This window comes from Rhinoderma darwinii, chromosome 11 (assembly GCF_050947455.1).
Source record: "Rhinoderma darwinii isolate aRhiDar2 chromosome 11, aRhiDar2.hap1, whole genome shotgun sequence".
NCBI classification, from domain to species: Eukaryota; Metazoa; Chordata; class Amphibia; order Anura; family Rhinodermatidae; genus Rhinoderma; species Rhinoderma darwinii.
Window position 1 is genome coordinate 86,468,050 of NC_134697.1, and position 19,465 is coordinate 86,487,514.

The 19,465-nt window shown below is 44.6% G+C and overlaps 1 protein-coding gene across 1 annotated transcript; it reads left to right on the top strand.

The window, feature by feature from the left end:
• Positions 1-12,318: 12,318 nt before the first annotated feature.
• Positions 12,319-12,719, top strand: LOC142663773 (histone H2A type 1-like). The gene has a single exon (XM_075842607.1). The coding sequence runs from the start codon at positions 12,319-12,321 to the stop codon at positions 12,709-12,711; it is 393 nt and encodes a 130-aa protein (XP_075698722.1). The 3' UTR covers positions 12,712-12,719.
• The last annotated feature ends 6,746 nt before the right edge of the window (positions 12,720-19,465 follow it).

A 19,465-nucleotide genomic window follows, 5' to 3' on the forward strand; every position in this document is an offset into this window, starting at 1 on the left:
TATGATGGAACAGGGACATAATACCTGTAATATGAAGGAATAGGGACATAATGCCTGTAATATGAAGGAACAGGGACATAATGCCTGTAATATGAAGGAACAGGAACATAATGGCTGTAATATGAAGGAACAGGGACGTAATGCCGATAATATGAAGGAACAGGGACATAATGCCTGTAATATGAAGGAACAGGGACATAATGCCGGTAATATGAAGGAACAGGCACATAATGCTGGTAAGATGAGGAAACAGGGACATAATGCCTGTAATACGAAGGAACAGGGACATAATGCCGGTAATATGAAGGAACAGGAACATAATTCCGGTAATATGATGGAACAGGGACATAATACCTGTAATATGAAGGAATAGGGACATAATGCCTGTAATATGAAGGAACAGGAACATAATGGCTGTAATATGAAGGAACAGGGACGTAATGCCGATAATATGAAGGAACAGGGACATAATGCCTGTAATATGAAGGAACAGGGACATAATGCCGATAATATGAAGGAACAGGGATATAATGCCGATAAGATGAGGGAACAGGGACATTATGTCCTTGTACTTTCATATTACTGGCATTTTGTCCTTGTACTTTTATATTACCGGCATTATGACGGTAAGATGAAGGAACAGGGACAAAATGCCGGTAATATGAGGGAACAGGGACATAAACCGGTAAGATGAGGGAACAGGGACGTAATGCCGATAATATGAAGGAGCCGGGACGTAATGCCGATAATATGAAGGAATAGAGATATAATGCCGGTAAGATGAAGGAACAGGCACATAATGCCGGTTCAGATGAGGGAACAGGGACATAATGCCGGTAAGATGAAGAAACAGGGACATAATGCCTGTAATATGAAGAAACAAGGACATAATGCCGGTAATATAAAGGAACAGGGACAAAATGCCTGTAATATGAAGGCACAGGGACATAATGTTGGTAATATGAAGGAACAGGGACATAATGCCAGTAAGATGAGGGAACAGGGACAAAATGCCAATAAGATGAGGGAACAGGGACGTAATGGCGGTAATATGAAGGAACAGGGACGTAATGCCGATAATATGAAGGAACAGGGACATAATGCCGGTAAGATGAAGGGACAGGCACATAATGCCGGTTCAGATGAAGGAACAGGGACATAATGCCTGGTAGATTAGGGAACAGGGACATAAAGCCAGTAATATGAAGGAACAGGGACATAAAGCCTGTAATATGAGGGAACAAGGACATAAAGCCGGTAATATGAAGAAACAGGGACATAATGGCTCGAAGATGAGGCAACAGGGACATAACGCCTGTAATATGAAGGAACAGGGACATAATGCCTGTAATATGAGGGAACAAGGACATAATGTCGGTAATATGAAGGAACAGGGACATAATGCCTCGAAGATGAGGGAACAGGGACATAATGCCTGTAATATGAAGGAACTGGGACATAATGCCTGTAATATGAGGGAACAAGGACATAAAAGCGGTAATATGAAGGAACAGGGACATAATGCCTGTAATATGAAGGAACAAGGACATAGTTCCTGTAATATGAAGGAACAGGGACATAATGCCGGTAAGTTGAGGGAACAGGGACATAATGCCGGTAATATGAAAGAACAAGGACATAATGTCGGTAAGATGAAGGAACAGGGACATAATGCCGATAATATGAAGGAATAGAGATATAATGCCGGTAAGATGAAGGAACAGGCACATAATGCCGGTTCAGATGAGGGAACAGGGACATAATGCCGGTAAGATGAGGGAACAGGGAAGTAATGCCGGTAAGATGAAGGAACAGGGACATAATGCCGGTAATATGAAAGTACAAGGACATAATGCCGGTAAGATGAGGGAACAGGGACAAAATCCCGGTAAGATGAGGGAACAGGGACGTAATGCCGATAATATGAAGGAGCCGGGACGTAATGCCGGTAATATGAAGAAACAGGGACGTAATGCCAGTAATATCAAGGAACAGGGACGTAATGCCGATAATATGAAGGAACAGGCACATAATGCCGGTTCAGATGAGGGAACAGGGACATAATGCCGGTAAGATGAGGGAACAGGGACAAAATGCCGGTAAGATGAGGGAACAGGGACGTAATGCCGATAATATGAAGGAATAGCGATATAATGCCGGTAAGATTAAGGAACAGGCACATAATGCCGGTAATATGAAAGTACAAGGAGATAATGTCGGTAAGACGAAGGAACAGGGACATATTGCCGGTAAGATGAGGGAACAGGGACATAATGCCTGTAATATGAAGGAACAGGGACATAATGCCGGTAATATGATGGAACAGGGACATAATGCCTGTAATATGAAGGAACATGGACATAATGCCTGTAATATGAAGGAACAGGGACGTAATGCCTGTAATATGAAGGAACAGGGACGTAATGCCTGTTATATGAGTGAAAAGGGAGGTAATGCCGATAATATGTAGGAACAGGGACATAATGCCTGTAATATGTAGGAACAGGGACGTAATGGCGATCATATGAAGAAACAGGGACGTAATGCCAGTAATATAAAGGAACAGGGACATAATGCCGGTAATATGAAAGTACAAGGAGATAATGTCGGTAAGACGAAGGAACAGGGACATAATGCCGGTAAGATGAGGGAACAGGGACAAAATTCCGGTAAGATGAGGGAACAGGGACGGAATGCCGATAATATGAAGGAGCCGGGACGTAATGCCGGTAATATGAAGGAACAGGGACGTAATGCCGATAATATGAAGGAACAGGGACATAATGCCGGTAATATGAAGGAAGAGGGACATAATACCGGTAATATGAAAGAACAAGGATATAATGTCGTTAATATGAAGGAACAGGGACAAAATGCCTGTGATATGAAGGAACAGGGATATAATGCCAGTAATATGAAGGATCAGGGACATAATGCCTCGAAGATGAGGGAACAGGGACATATAACCGGCATTAAGTCCCTGTGCCCTCCTACACGGGACATAATGCCAGTAATATGAAGGAACAGGGACATAATGCCTGTAATATGAAGGAACAGGGACATAATGCCAGTAATATGATGGAACAGGGACATAATGCCTGTAATATGAAGGAACAGGGACATAATGCCGGTAAGATGAGGGAACAGGGACATAATGCCGGTAATATGAAGGAACAGGGACGTAATGCCGGTAAGTTAAGGGAACAGGGACATAATGCCGGTAATATGAAAGAACAAGGACATAATGTAGGTAAGATGAAGGAACAAGGACATAATGCCGGTAAGATGAGGGAACATGGACGTAATGCCGATAATATGAAGGAGCCGGGACGTAATGCCGGTAATATGAAGAAACAGGGACGTAATGCCGATAATATGAAGGAATAGAGATATAATGCCGGTTCAGATGAGGGAACAGGGACATAATGCCTGTAAGACGAAGGAACAGGTACATAATGCCGGTAATATGAAGGAACAGGGACATAATGCCGGTAATATGAAGGAACAGGCATATAATGCTGGTAAGATGAGGGAACAGGGACATAATGCTGGTAAGATGAGGGAACAGGGACATAGTGCCGGTAATAGGAAGGAACAGGCACATAATGCTGGTAAGATGAGGGAACAGGGACATAATGCCTGTAATACGAAGGAACAGGGACATAATGCCGGTAATATGAGGGAACAAGGACATAAAGCCTGTAATATGAAGGAACAGGGACATAAAGCCTGTAATATGTAGGAACATGGACATAATGCCTGTAATATGAGGGAACAGGCATATAATGCTGGTAAGATGAGGTAACAGGGACATAATGCCTCGAAGATGAGGGAACAGGGACATAATGCCTGTAATATGAAGGAACAGGGACATAATGCCTCGAAGATGAGGGAACAGGGACATAATGCCTGTAATATGAAGGAACAGAGACATGAAGCCTGTAATATGAAGGATCAGGGACATAATGCCTGTAATATGAGGGAACAGGCGCATTATGCCGGTAATATGAAGGAACAGGGACATAATGCCGGTAATATGAAGGAACAGGGAAATAATGCTTGTAATATGTAGGAACAGGGACATAATGCCGGTAATATGATGGAATAAGGACATAATACCTGTAATATGAAGGAACAGGGACATAATGCCTGTAATATGAAGGAACAGGGACATAATGCCTGTAATATGAAGGAACAGGGACGTAATGCCAATAATATGAAGGAACAGGGATATAATGCCGGGAAGATGAGGGAACAGGGACATAATGTCGGTAATATGAGGGAACAGGGACATAAACCGGTAAGATGAGCGAACAGGGACGTAATGCCGATAATATGAAGGAGCCGGGACGTAATGCCGGTAATATGAAGAATCAGGGACATAATGCCTGTAATATGAAGGAACAAGGACATAATACCGGTAATATGAAGGAACAGGGACGTAATGCCGATAATATGAAGGAACAGGGACATAATTCCGGTAATATGAATGAACATGGACATAATGCCGGTAATATGAAGGAACAGGGACGTAATGCCAATAATATGAAGGAACAGGGACATAATGGCGGTAATGTGAAGGAACAAGGACATATTGCCGGTTCAGATGAGGGAACAGAGGCATAATGCCGGTAAGATGAAGGAACAGGGACATAATGCCTGTAATATGAAGGAACAAGGGACATAATTCCGGTAATATGAATGAACAAGGACATAATACCGGTAATATGAAGGAACAGGGACGTAATGCCGATAATATGAAGGAACAGGGACATAATGCCGGTAATATGAATGAACAAGGACATAATGCCGGTAATATGAAGGAACAGGGACGTAATGCCGATAATATGAAGGAACAGGGACATAATGGCGGTAATGTGAAGGAACAAGGACATATTGCCGGTAATATGAAGGAACAGGGACGTAATGCCGATAATATGAAGGAACAGGGACATAATGCCGGTAATATGAAGGAACAGGGACATAATGCCGGTAATATGAAGGAACAGGGAAATAATGCCGGTAATACGAAGGAACAGGGACATAATGCCAGTAAGATGAGGGAACAGGGACAAAATGCTAATAAGATGAGGGAACAGGGACGTAATGCCGGTAATATGAAGGAACAGGGACGTAATGCCGATAATATGAAGGAACAGGGACATAATGCCGATAATATGAAGGAACAAGGACATAATGCCTGTAATATGAAGGAACAGGGACATAATGCCTGTAATTTAAAGGAACGGACATAATGTCGGTAATATGAAGGAACAGGGACATAATGCCGGTAATATGAAGGAACGGGGACTTAATGCCGGTAATATGAAGGAACAGGGACATAAAGCCTGTAATATGTAGGAACATGGACATAATGCCTGTAATATGAGGGAACAAGGACATAAAGCCTGTAATATGAGGGAACAGGGACATAATGCCGGTCATATGATGGAACAGGGACATAATGCCTGTAATATGAAGGAACAGGGACATAATGCCTGTAATATGAAGGAACAGGGACATAATGCCTGTAATATGAAGGAACAGGGACATAATGCCTGTAATATGAAGGAACAGGGACATAATGCCTGTAATATGAAGGAACAGGGACATAATGCCTGTAATATGAAGGGACAGGGACATAATGCCTGTAATATGAAGGAACAGGGACATAAAGCCTCGAAGATGAGGAAACAGGGACATAATGCCTGTAATATGAAGGAACAGGGACATAATGCCTGTAATATGAAGGAACAGGGACATAATGCCTGTAATATGAAGGAACAGGGACATAATGCCTGTAATATGAAGGAACAGGGACATAAAGCCTCGAAGATGAGGGAACAGGGACATAATGCCTGTAATATGAAGGAACAGGGACATAATGCCTGTAACATGATGGAACAAGGACATAAAGCCGGTAATATGAAGGAACAGGGACATAATGCCTGTAATATGAAGGAACAGGGACATAATGCCTGTAATATGAAGGAACAGGGACATAATGCCTGTAATACGAAGGGACAGGGACATAATGCCGGTAATATGAAGGAAGAGGCACATAATGTTGGTAAGATGAGGGAACAGGGACATAATGCATGTAATATGAAGGAACAGGGACATAATGCCGGCAATATGAAGGAACAGGGACATAATGAAGGTAATATAAAGGCACAGGGACGTAATGCCGGTAATATGAGAGGACATGGACATAATGCCGGTAATATGAGGGAACAAGGAAATAATGCCTATAATAATGAAGGAACAGGAACATAATGCCTGTAATATGAAGGAACAGGGACATAATGCCGGTAATATGATGGAACAGGGACATAATGCCTATAATATGAAGGAACAGGAACATAATGCCTGTAATATGAAGGAACAGGTACATAATGCCGGTAATATGATGGAACAGGGACATAATACCTGTAATATGAAGGAACAGGGACATAATGCCTGTAATATGAAGGAACAGGGACATAATGCCTGTAATATGAAGGAACAGGGACATAATGCCTGTAATATAAAGGAACAGGGACATAATGCCTGTAATATGAAGGAACAGGGACATAATGCCTCGAAGATGAGGGAACAGGGACATAATGCCTGTAATATGAAGGAACAGGGACATAATGCCTGTAATATGATGGAACAAGGACATAAAGCCGGTAATATGAAGGAACAGGGACATAATGCCTGTAATATGAAGGAACAGGGACATAATGCCTGTAATATGAAGGTAAAGGGACGTAATGCCGGTAATATGAAGGAAGAGGCACATAATGCTGGTAAGATGAGGGAACAGGGACATAATGCATGTAATATGAAGGAACAGGAACATAATGCCTGTAATATGAAGGAACAGGGACATAATGCCGGTAATATGAAGGAACAAGGAAATAATGCCTATAATATGAAGGAACAGGAACATAATGCCTGTAATATGAAGGAACAGGGACATAATGCCCGTAATATGATGGAACAGGGACATAATGCCTATAATATGAAGGAACAGGAACATAATGCCTGTAATATGAATGAACAGGGACATGATGCCTGTAATATGTAGGAACAGGGACATAATGCCTGTAATATGTAGGAACAGGGACATAATGCCTGTAATATGAAGGAACAGGGACGTAATGCCTGTTATATGAAGGAACAGGGAAGTAATGCAGATAATATGAAGGAACAGGGACATAATGCCGGTAAGTTAAGGGAACAGGGACATAATGCCGGTAATATGAAAGTATAAGGAGATAAAGTCGGTAATACGAAGGAACAGGGACATAATGCCAGTAAGATGAGGGAACAGGGACATATTGCCGGTAAGATGTGGGAACAGGGACAAATTGCCGGTAAGATGAGGGAACAGGGACGTAATGCCGGTAATATGAAGGAACAGGGACATAATGCCGGTAAGATGAAGGGACAAGCACATAATGCCGGTTCAGATGAAGGAACAGGGACATAAAGCCTGTAATATGAAGGAACAGGGACATAATGCTTGTAATATGAGGGAACAAGGACATAAAGCCGGTAATATGAAGGAACAGGGACATAATGCCTCGAAGATGAGGGAACAGGGGCATAATGCCTGTAATATGAAGAAACAGGGACATGAAGCCTGTAATATGAAGGATCAGGGACATAATGCCTGTAATATGAGGGAACAGGCGCATTATGCCGGTAATATGAAGGAACAGGGACATAATGCCAGTAATAGGAAGGAACAGGGACATAATGCCGGTAATATGATGGAACAGGGACATAATACCTGTAATATGAGGGAACAGGGACATAAAGCCGGTAATATGAAGGAACAGGGACATGTCCCTATTTCCTCATCTTACAGGCATTATATCCCTGTTCCTTCATATTACCGGCTTTATGTCCTTGTTCCCTCATATTACAGACATTATATTACCGGCATTATGTCCCAGTACCCTACTAGAGGGGACATAATGCCAGTAATATGAGGGAACAGCGACATTATGCCGGTAATATGAGGGAACAGGGACATAGTGCCGGTAATAAGAAGGAACAGGGACATAATGCTGGTAAGATGAGGGAACAGGGACATAATGCCTTTAATATGAGGGAACAAGGACATAAAGACCGTAATATGAAGGAACAGGGACATAATGCCTCGAAAATGAGGGAACAGGGACATAATGGCTGTAATATGAAGGAACAGGGACATGAAGCCTGTAATATGAAGGATCAGGGAAATAATGCCTGTAATATGTAGGAACAGGGACATAATGCAGGTAAAATGATGGAACAGGGACAGAATACCTGTAATAGGAAAGGAACAGGGACATAATGCCTGTAATATGAAGGAACAGGGACATAATGCCTGTAATATGAAGGAGCAGGGACATAATGTTGGTAATATGAAGGAACAGGGAAATAATGCCGGTAATACGAAGGAACAGGGACATAATGCCAGTAAGATGAGGGAACAGGGACATATTGCCGGTAAGATGAGGGAACAGGGACAAAATGCCAATAAGATGAGGAACAGGGACGTAATGCCGGTAATATGAAGGAACAGGGACGTAATGCCGATAATATGAAGGAACAGGGATATAATGCCAGTAAGATGAAGGGACAGGCAAATAATGCCGGTTCAGATGAAGGAACAGGGACATAATGCCTGGTAGGTGAGGGAACAGGGACATAAAGCCTGTAATATGAAGGAACAGGGACATAAAGTTTGTAATATGAAGGAACAGGGACATAATGCCTCGAAGATCAGGGAACAGAGACATAATGCCTGTAATATGAAGGAACAGGGACATAATGCCTGTAATATGATGGAACAAGGACATAAAGCCGGTAATATGAAGGAACAGGGACATAATGCCTGTAATATGAAGGAACAGGGACATAATGCCTGTAATATGAAGGAACAGGGACATAATGCCTGTAATACGAAGGAACAGGGACATAATGACGGTAATATGAAGGAAGAGGCACATAATGCTGGTAAGATGAGGGAACAGGGACATAATGCATGTAATATGAAGGAACAGGGACATAATGCCGGCAATATGAAAGAACAGGGACATAATGATGGTAATATAAAGGCACAGGGACGTAATGCCGGTAATATGAGAGGACATGGACATAATGCCGGTAATATGAAGGAACAAGGAAATAATGCCTCGAAGATGAGGGAACAGGGACATAATGCCTGTAATATGAAGGAACAGGGACATAATGCCTGTAATATGATGGAACAAGGACATAAAGCCGGTAATATGAAGGAACAGGGACATAATGCCGGTAATATGAAGGAACAGGGACATAATGCCGGTAATATGATGGAACAGGAACATAATGCCTGTAATATGAAGGAACAGGGACATGAAGCCTGTAATATGAAGGATCAGGGACATAATGCCTGTAATATGAGGGAACAGGCGCATTATGCCGGTAATATGAAGGAACAGGGACATAATGCCTGTAATAGGAAGGAACAGGGACATAATGCCGGTAATATGATGGAACAGGGACATAATACCTGTAATATGAGGGAACAGGGACATAAAGCCGGTAATATGAAGGAACAGGGACATGTCCCTGTTTCCTCATCTTACAGGCATTATATCCCTGTTCCTTCTTATTACCGGCACTATGTCCCTGTTCCCTCATATTACCAGCATTATGTGCCTGTTCCTTCTTATTACCGGCACTATGTCCCTGTTCCCTCATATTACAGACATTATATTACCGGCATTATGTCCCAGTACCCTACTAGAGGGGACATAATGCCAGTAATATGAGGGAACAGGGACATTATGCCGGTAATATGAGGGAACAGGGACATTGTGCCGGTAATAAGAAGGAACAGGCACATAATGCTGGTAATATGAGGGAACAGGGACATAGTGCCGGTAATTTGAAGGAGCGGACATAATGTCGGTAATATGAAGGAACGGACATAATGTCGGTAATATGAAGGAACAGGCACATAATGCTGGTAAGATGAGGGAACAGGGACATATTGCATGTAATATGAAGGAACAGGGACATAATGCCTGTAATATGAAGGAACAGGGACATAATGCCGGTAATATGAAGGAAGAGGCACATAATGCTGGTAAGATGAGGGAACAGGGACATAATGCATGTAATATGAAGGAACAGGGACATAATGCCGGTAATATGAAGGAACAGGGACATAATGATGGTAATATAAAGGCACAGGGACATTATGCCTGTAATATGAAGGAACAGGGACATAATGCCTGTAATTTGAAGGAACGGACATAATGTCGGTAATATGAAGGAACGGACATAATGTCGGTAATATGAAGGAACAGGCACATAATGCTGGTAAGATGAGGGAACAGGGACATATTGCATGTAATATGAAGGAACAGGGACATAATGCCTGTAATATGAAGGAACAGGGACATAATGCCGGTAATATGAAGGAAGAGGCACATAATGCTGGTAAGATGAGGGAACAGGGACATAATGCATGTAATATGAAGGAACAGGAACATAATGCCTGTAATATGAAGGAACAGGGACATAATGCCGGTCATATGATGGAACAGGGACATAATGCCTGTAATATGAAAGAACAGGGACATAATGCCTGTAATATGAAGGAACAGGGACATAATGCCTGTAATATGAAGGAACAGGGACATAATGCCTGTAATATGAAGGAACAGGGACATAATGCCTGTAATATGAAGGAACAGGGACATAATGCCTGTAATATGAAGGGACAGGGACATAATGCCTGTAATATGAAGGAACAGGGACATAAAGCCTCGAAGATGAGGAAACAGGGACATAATGCCTGTAATATGAAGGAACAGGGACATAATGCCTGTAATATGAAGGAACAGGGACATAATGCCTGTAATATGAAGGAACAGGGACGTAATGCCGCTAATATGAAGGAACAGGGACATAATGCCTGTAAGATGAAGGAACAGGGACATAATGCCGATAATATGAAGGAACAGCGACATAATACCTGTAATATGAAGGAACAGGGACATAATGCCGATAATATGAAGGAGCCGGGACGTAATGGCGGTAATATGAAGGAACAGGGACATGATGGCTGTAATATGAAGGAACAGGGACATAATGCCTGTAATATGAACAAGGACATAATGCCGGTAATATGAAGGAACAGGGACATAATGCCGGTAATATGAAGGAACAGGGATGCCATGCCGGTAATATGAAGGAACAGGGATATAATGCCGGTAAAAGGAGGGAACAGGGACATAATCCCGGTAATATGAAGCAACAGGGACATAATGCCTGGAAGATGAGGGAACAGGGTCATAATGCCGGTCACATGAGAGGACAGGGACATAATGCAAGTAATATGAGGAAACAGGGTCATAATGCCGGTCACATGAGAGGACAGGGACATAATGCCGGTAATATGAGGGAACAGGAACATAATGCCGGTCACATGAGAGGACAGGGACATAATGCCGGTAATATGAGGGAACAGGAACATAATGCCGGTCACATGAGAGGACAGGGACATAATGCCGATAATATGAGGGAACAGGAACATAAAGCCGGTCACATGAGAGGACAGGGACATAATGCCGGTAATATGAGGGAACAGGAACATAATGCCGGTCACATGAGAGGACAGGGACATAATGCCGGTAATTCGGGAACAATACGGATGTAATAAAGACGTGTTACATGTTTGTACGTCACCACCTTTATACTGGAGATTGGCAGCGGACGTTGGAATTGTGCGTTTCACGGTATCGTTGGATGGAGAAGAATCAGCCCGTGCAGCCCGCAGATAACAAGCCCCTAATGCAGCAGCAGCTCTGCGCTATCACACCCGGGAATGTCCCCCCATATCCTGCAGCACGGAGGAGCGGCTGCACGGACTGAACGACTCTTCCAGACATGGGAGACCAGCGGGAATAAAGACATGTGCACGAATAAGCACAAGATGGAGGCGGCAGCTCTATTGTAGACTTGGTGGGGGCTCTTAGAAGAGCCTTTGGGTTCTTACTGCAGGGACGGGGCACATTACTTGGAGCCTAATGAGAAGAATCCGCCGCTGCTGCTTTATTTCTGCTCCATTCGAGTTCAGGCGGGAGATGTTCCTATTGGTAGAGACGGAGGAGGGGGCGTGGTGTTATCTGCGAGTCTGTAGAAATATTCTACTTCCTCATTGGCTACAGTGTCTGGCGCTGAATACAAGTTTTAGATGCGGCCAATCAGAGAAGAAGCCCTCTGCTCCATCTGGGTATAAGAAGTGACGGTCGGAGCGCAGTCGTTAGATTTGATCAGATAATAGAGATGTCTGGAAGAGGAAAGCAAGGAGGCAAAGTGCGGGCTAAAGCCAAGACCCGCTCATCCCGGGCAGGACTTCAATTCCCTGTCGGTCGTGTGCACAGACTTCTACGCAAGGGCAACTACGCTCAGAGGGTCGGCGCCGGCGCTCCGGTATACATGGCAGCTGTGCTTGAATATCTGACCGCTGAGATCCTGGAACTGGCCGGAAATGCCGCCCGGGACAACAAGAAGACTCGAATCATCCCCCGTCACCTGCAGCTGGCCGTGCGCAATGACGAGGAGCTCAACAAACTGCTGGGTGGTGTGACCATCGCTCAGGGAGGCGTCCTGCCCAACATCCAGGCCGTTCTTCTGCCCAAGAAGACCGAGAGCAGCAAAAGCGCCAAGAGCAAGTGAGCGCCGCTTATCCCACATTTAACCACAAAGGCTCTTTTAAGAGCCGCCCACATGGTCCTTAGAACAGAGCTCTCACCGCTGATCTCCGATATGTAAACTTTCTGCGCCAGATAAGTGGCTCTGATTGTACAGAGCACTAGCCAGCAGGAGGGGGCGACAACCTCCATTATGAGTTCATATACCGCTGGGATAAACATTGAAGAGGAAGCCGTAGGGAGGATGGGGGGTGCAGAACTGCTGCGTTACTCATGACCTTTACATTCACTATTGCCTCGTGTAGATGGTGGCGCCGTCCTCATTGGTCCAGGTGAAGACGACTCTGGTGTCTTGAGTGTATGTCGTGTAATTGTAATACAGGTGATGCAGACTGAAGTGTGTTCTCTATCAAGTTATTGTAGTACAGGCGGAGCAGACTGGTGTCTTCTCTGTGCTGGTTTATTGTAGAAGAGTAGCAGCAGACTTTAGTAATTGTAATACAAGTGGAACAGCCTCCACTTCAGGGGTCTCAAACTCGGCCGGGTAAGTGGGCCACATATATGAATAAATAGAAGTTGACGGGCTGCATTTCAGCAATCAAGTGTCGCTAAGCGTTTGGCAGACACACAAATGTCATGATTGGGCAGCCCCTTTTAAGATGGTGCCACAGAGTCCTCTGTAGATACTGCCACAGAGCCCTCTAAAGATGCTGCCACAGTGCCCTCTGTAGATACTGCCACAGTGCCCTCTGTAGATAATGCCACACACCCCTAGATGCTGCCACAGTGCCATCTGTAGATGCTGCCACGGTGCCCTCGGTAGATGCTGCCACGGTGCCCTCGGTAGATGCTGCCACGGTGCCCTCGGTAGATGCTGCCACAGTGCCTTATATGGACAGTGATGTCAGGGGCTTGCCCAGAGCAGGAGTCCCAGAGCAGAGTCGATTCTAGCAATCTGCCTGGGACTCCAGCTGTGCTCCTGACATCACTGTCCTTATGTGCACAGCGATGTCAGGGGATTCCACAGAGTCCCACAGCAGAGCCTATACTAGCGCTCTGCCAGGGACTCCGCTCTGGGAAAGACCATGACAACACTGTCCATATATGGACAGCGATGTCAGGGATTTCCACAGAATCCCGGAGTAGAGCTTATACTAGCGCTCTGCCAGGGACTCCGCTCTGGGAAAGACCATGACAACACTGTCCATATATGGACAGCGATGTCAGGGAATTCCACAGAGTCCCGGAGCAGAGCCTGTATTAGCGGCTCTGTGTCCCGCGGGCCGAGTGCTTGAGACCCCTGCTCTAGTTCTAGTCTTTTCCGGCTCATTGTAGTAAAATAGGAGCATTCTGGTGTCTTGTCTGTGCTGGGTAATTTGAATACAGGTGGAGCAGACTATGGTGTCTTGTCTGTGCTGGGTAATTTGAATACAGGTGGAGCAGACTATGGTGTCTTGTCTGTGCCTGGTCATACTATTACGAAAGGAGCAGTCGCTGGTGTCTTTCCTGTGCTGGGTTATTGTAATACAGGTGGAGCAGATTCTAGCGTACTGTATGTGCTGGGACTTGGGTTCTTGTAATACAGGTGGAGCGTACTCTAATGTCCTGTCTGTTACAGTACACTAGAATCTGTTCACCTGTATTCATAAAACCCAGCACATACGTATTGATGTAATACAGATGGAAGTAGACTCTGGTGTCTATTCTGTGCGGGGTTATTGTATTACATCTGAAGCAAACTATAGTTGCTCGTCTGTTCTGGTTTATTGTAATACAGGTGGAGCAAACGTTGTTGTTTCTTTTTTTTGGTGCAAGGTTATTGTAGCCGCAAACTCTAGTGTGTTTAGTCGTTATTGTAATTGCCTGGTTATTGGAGGAGCAGTCTCTGGTCACGCTAGAACAGGGACATAATACGGTAATAACGCGGCGTCCTGAAAGTTTTCCTGGAGAACGTCATCCGTGACGCCGTCACCTACACCGAGCACGCTAAGAGGAAGACCGTCACCGCTATGGACGTGGTGTACGCGCTCAAACGCCAGGGCCGCACACTCTACGGCTTCGGAGGTTAATTCCGCTCCTGCTCAGCTCCATCTTACACAACACAAAGGCTCTTCTCAGAGCCGCCACATCATCTATAGATCAGCTATGATGTCTGCTGGTGACCGCTCGTTTATAATCTGAGCAGCGATCTTCTACTTCTATATACACGGGGGTAGGGGCTTCAGTATCACGTCGGTCTTCCAGTGAGGTGCCGGATATGTGGACTGCAGTGTGTCCCCCTAATAGCGTCCTAGAAGCAGCTGACTGAATTCCGTCTTAGACCAGGGAATGTTAATCTGAAGGGAAAGAGTGCCTTAGTGCTATACTTGCTGCTGAGTGATCCTCCGGCAGGAAAACACATCCTCGTAGCGGCGCTGCCGGACGCCGTTTGTGCCGATGCCTGCATGTACAGGAGTGGCAGAAACTCGCCACTGAATATCCGCACGAGCAGTGGATCAAACAGCTGACTTGCGGTGTTGCTTCTTCGGCGTCCAGCTTGCTGCTGGGCAACGTGCTTTCCGCAATCCTTGGAGAGAGGGCCAGTGTTTTCTTAGCTGCTGTCACTGCTACTAATGTTACGAGATTCTTACAACAAACCATAAATCTGTTACTGGGACCAACTTTGACACACGTATCGGCTCGTATTGCTTCGTATCTCATTCTGCCGGACGGCTGGGATTAATAAGGCTGCTGGCAATAAATCTGTTAACCTCTAGTACTAATAATGAATCTGTCTGCTGTCCCTATATAGGACTCACTTTATTACAGTAACGCGTGCAGTTTCTTGCAGAGCAACATTTAATGAGACGCATTCAATGAATGAAAAAGGACAAACTGATGCAGCTGATACGGCATTTTTCAAGCGCAAAAACCAATGTTGGAGGGGCCGTGTTTTCCAAGCTGCTCTCATTGCTACAAATGTTACGAGATTTTCAAAACAAACTACCAATTTGTAGCACCAAGTTCCACATAAGTATCGACTTGCATTGTCTTGTATGTCACTTTGCCAGACTGCTGGTATAATCGAGCTGCTGGCAATATAATGAAAGTAAACAGAAAGCACCTATTTCTACTTCGTACTAACACTAAAACTGTTCGTTGTCTATACTTAGGACTCACTTCATCACACGAACGCATGAAGTTGGGTGAAGGAACAGGGACATAATGGCGGTAATATGAAGGAACAAGGATATAATGCCGGTAATAAGAAGGAACAGGCACATAATACCTGTAATATGAAGGAACAGGGACATAATGCCTGTAATATGAAGGAACAGGGAGGTAATGCCTGTAAAATGAAGGAACAGGCAAATAATGCCTGTAATATGTAGGAACAGGGACGTAATGCCGGTAATATGATGGAACAGGGATATAATGCCGATAATATAAAGGAGCCGGGGCGTAATGCCGGTAATATGCAGAAACAGGGTCGTAATGCCGGTAATATGAAGGAACAGGGACGTAATGCCAATAATATGAAGGAATAGAGATATAATGCCGGTAAGATGAAGGAACAGGCACATAATGCCGGTAATATGAAGGAACAGGGACAAAATGGCTGTAATATGAATGAACTGGGACATAATGTTGGTAATATGAAGGAACAGGGAAATAATAACGGTAATACGAAGGAACAGGGACATAAACCAGTAAGATGAGGGAACAGGGACATATTGCCGGTAAGATGTGGGAACAGGGACAAAATGCCGGTAAGATGAGGGAACAGGGACGTAATGCCGGTAATATGAAGGAACAGGGACATAATGCCGCTAAAATGAAGGGACAGGCACATAATGCCGGTAATATGAAAGAACAAGGACATAATGTTGGTAATATGAAGGAACAGGGAAATAATAACGGTAATACGAAGGAACAGGGACATAAACCAGTAAGATGAGGGAACAGGGACATATTGCCGGTAAGATATGGGAACAGGGACAAAATGCCGGTAAGATGAGGGAACAGGGACGTAATGCCGGTAATATGAAGGAACAGGGACATAATGCCGCTAAAATGAAGGGACAGGCACATAATGCCGGTAATATGAAAGAACAAGGACATTATGTCGGTAAGATGAAGGAACAGGTACATAATGCCGGTAAGATGAGGGAACAGGGACGTAATGCCGATAATATGAAGGAGCCGGGACGTAATGCCGATAATATGAAGGAATAGAGATATTAGATGAAGGAACAGGCACATAATGCCGGTTCAGATGAGGGAACAGGGACATAATGCCGGTAAGATGAAGGAACAGGGACATAATGCCTGTAATATCAAGGAACAAGGACATAATGCCTGGTAGATGAAGGAACAGGGACAAAATGCCTGTAATATGAATGAACTGGGACATAATGTTGGTAAGATGTGGGAACAGGGACAAAATGCCGGTAAGATGAGGGAACAGGGACGTAATGCCGGTAATATGAAGGAACAGGGACATAATGCCTGGTAGATGAGGGAACAGGGACATAAAGCCTGTAATATGAAGGAACAGGGACATAAAGCCTGTAATATGAGGGAACAGGGACATAAAGCCTGTAATATGAAGGAACAGGGACATAAAGCCTGTAATATGAAGGAACAGGGACAAAATGCCTGTAATATGAAGGAACAGGGACATAATGACTCGAAGATAAGGGAACAGGGACATAATGCCTGTAATATGAAGGAACAGGGACATGAAGCCTGTAATATGAAGGATCAGGGACATAATGCCTGTAATATGAGGGAACAGGCGCATTATGCCGGTAATATGAAGGAACAGGGACATAATGCCTGTAATAGGAAGTAACAGGGACATAATGCCGGTAATATGATGGAACAAGGACATAATGCCTGTAATATGAGGGAACAGGGACATAAAGCCGGTAATATGAAGGAACAGGGACATGTCCCTGTTTCCTCATCATACAGGCATTATATCCCTGTTCCTTCATATTACCGGCTCTATGTCCCTGTTCTCTCATATTACAGACATTATATTACCGGCATTATGTCCCAGTACCCTCCTTGAATACAGGTGGAGCAGACTATAGTGTCTTGTATGTGCCTGGTCATTCTATTACTTAAGGAGCAGTCTCTGGTTTCTTTCCTGTGCTGGGTTATTGTAATACAGGTGGAGCAGATTCTAGCGTACTGCATGTGCTGGGACTTGGTTTCTTGTAATACAGGTGGAGCGTACTCTAATGTCTTGTCTGTTACAGTACACTAGAATCTGTTCCATCTGTATTACATCAATACGTATGTGCTGGGTTTTATGAATACAGGTGAAGTAGACTCTGGTATCTATTCTGTGCCGGGTTATTGTATTACAGGTGAAGCAAACTATAGTTGCTTGTCTTTTCCGGATTATTATAATACAGGTGGAGCAGACTATAGCTTCTTGTCTGTGCCGGGTTATTGTATTACAGGTGAAGTATACTATAGTTGCTTGTCTGTTCCTGGTTATTGTAATACAGGTGGAGCAGACTATAGTTTATGGTCTGTGCCGGGTTATTGTACTACTGGAGAAGTAACCTCTGGTGTCCTGTCTGTGCTGGGTTATTGTAATACAGGGGGAGCACTCTGGTGTCCTGTCTGTGCTGGGTTATTGTAATACAGGAGGAGCACTCTGTGGTGTCCTGTCTGTGCTGGATTATTGTAATACAGGAGGAGCACTCTGTGGTGTCCTGTCTGTGCTGGGTTATTGTAATACAGGTAAATAAGACTCTGGTGTCTGGTCTGTCCTGGTTAAGCAGGTGAAGCAGGCACAGATGTTTTTTTTTTTTTTTTTCTTTGCTGGGTTACAGGATTATTGTAATAAAGATGGAGCAGACTACGGTGTCTTGTCTTTTGCCGGCTTAATGTAGCACGAGAGGAACACACAGTGTCTGTTCCCTCCTCTGTGCCATGTTATTGTTATACAGGTGGAGAAGCCTCTAGTGTCCTGTCTGTGTCCGGGTAATGTACTGCTGGAGGAGCAGGTTCTGGGGTCTGGCCTGTGTCAGGTTATTTTAGTAAAGGAGGAGCAGACTTGTGTCTTTTCTGTGCTGGGAAATTGTAATACAGGTGGAGCAGACGCTGGTGTCCTGCCTGTGACGAGTTATTGTAACATAAGTAGAGCAAACTCTGGTGTTTCCTCTGTGCTGGGTTATTGTAACACAGGTGGAGCAGTTTCTGGTGTCTCCTCTGGGCCAACTTACAGTAAGACCAGGCGGAAGACACTCCGACATCTTGTCTGTGCCGGGTTACCCTTCTGGGCTCTCTGCAGCTCCAGGTCGCCCCTGCATCGGACAATCAGCTTCCCACACGTTAGACATTGTGGTAAAGAACCCTGTGATAATGACAAGTGCCGGGAATACAGGGAACGAGCTCCCGCAAACACATTTATCTTGTCCGATCACAGCGATGTGCAGATCGGCAGGACTATGGCAGAGATCCCGGGGCCTCCTCCCGGCTCCTTCCCAGCATCTCTGCCAATGAAGGCTAGAAATGAGTAGGGGGAATGTTAGGGAGGGGGAAGTCACGTAGAGTGCCCGCTCCCCTGGCCGCTTCTAGTCGGTAAAGGGCTCTTATCCCGGGCAGGGAAGCACAAGGGGAAAGCGGAGCTTCACTCCTGTCAGATGAGGAAAGGGAGGACATGTGATCAGTGTCAGCCAATAGACGCTCAGGACAATCGCAGCCAATCACCGAGCAGCCGCTGTACATATAAGAGGCCCCAGCTCCGTCCTCAGTGTTTCCCTCGCAGGATTATTGTT

Bases quoted from the DNA above. Each gene is read 5' to 3' on its own strand.
- LOC142663773 (XM_075842607.1), top strand. From the start codon at position 12,319: ATGTCTGGAAGAGGAAAGCAAGGAGGCAAAGTGCGGGCTAAAGCCAAG.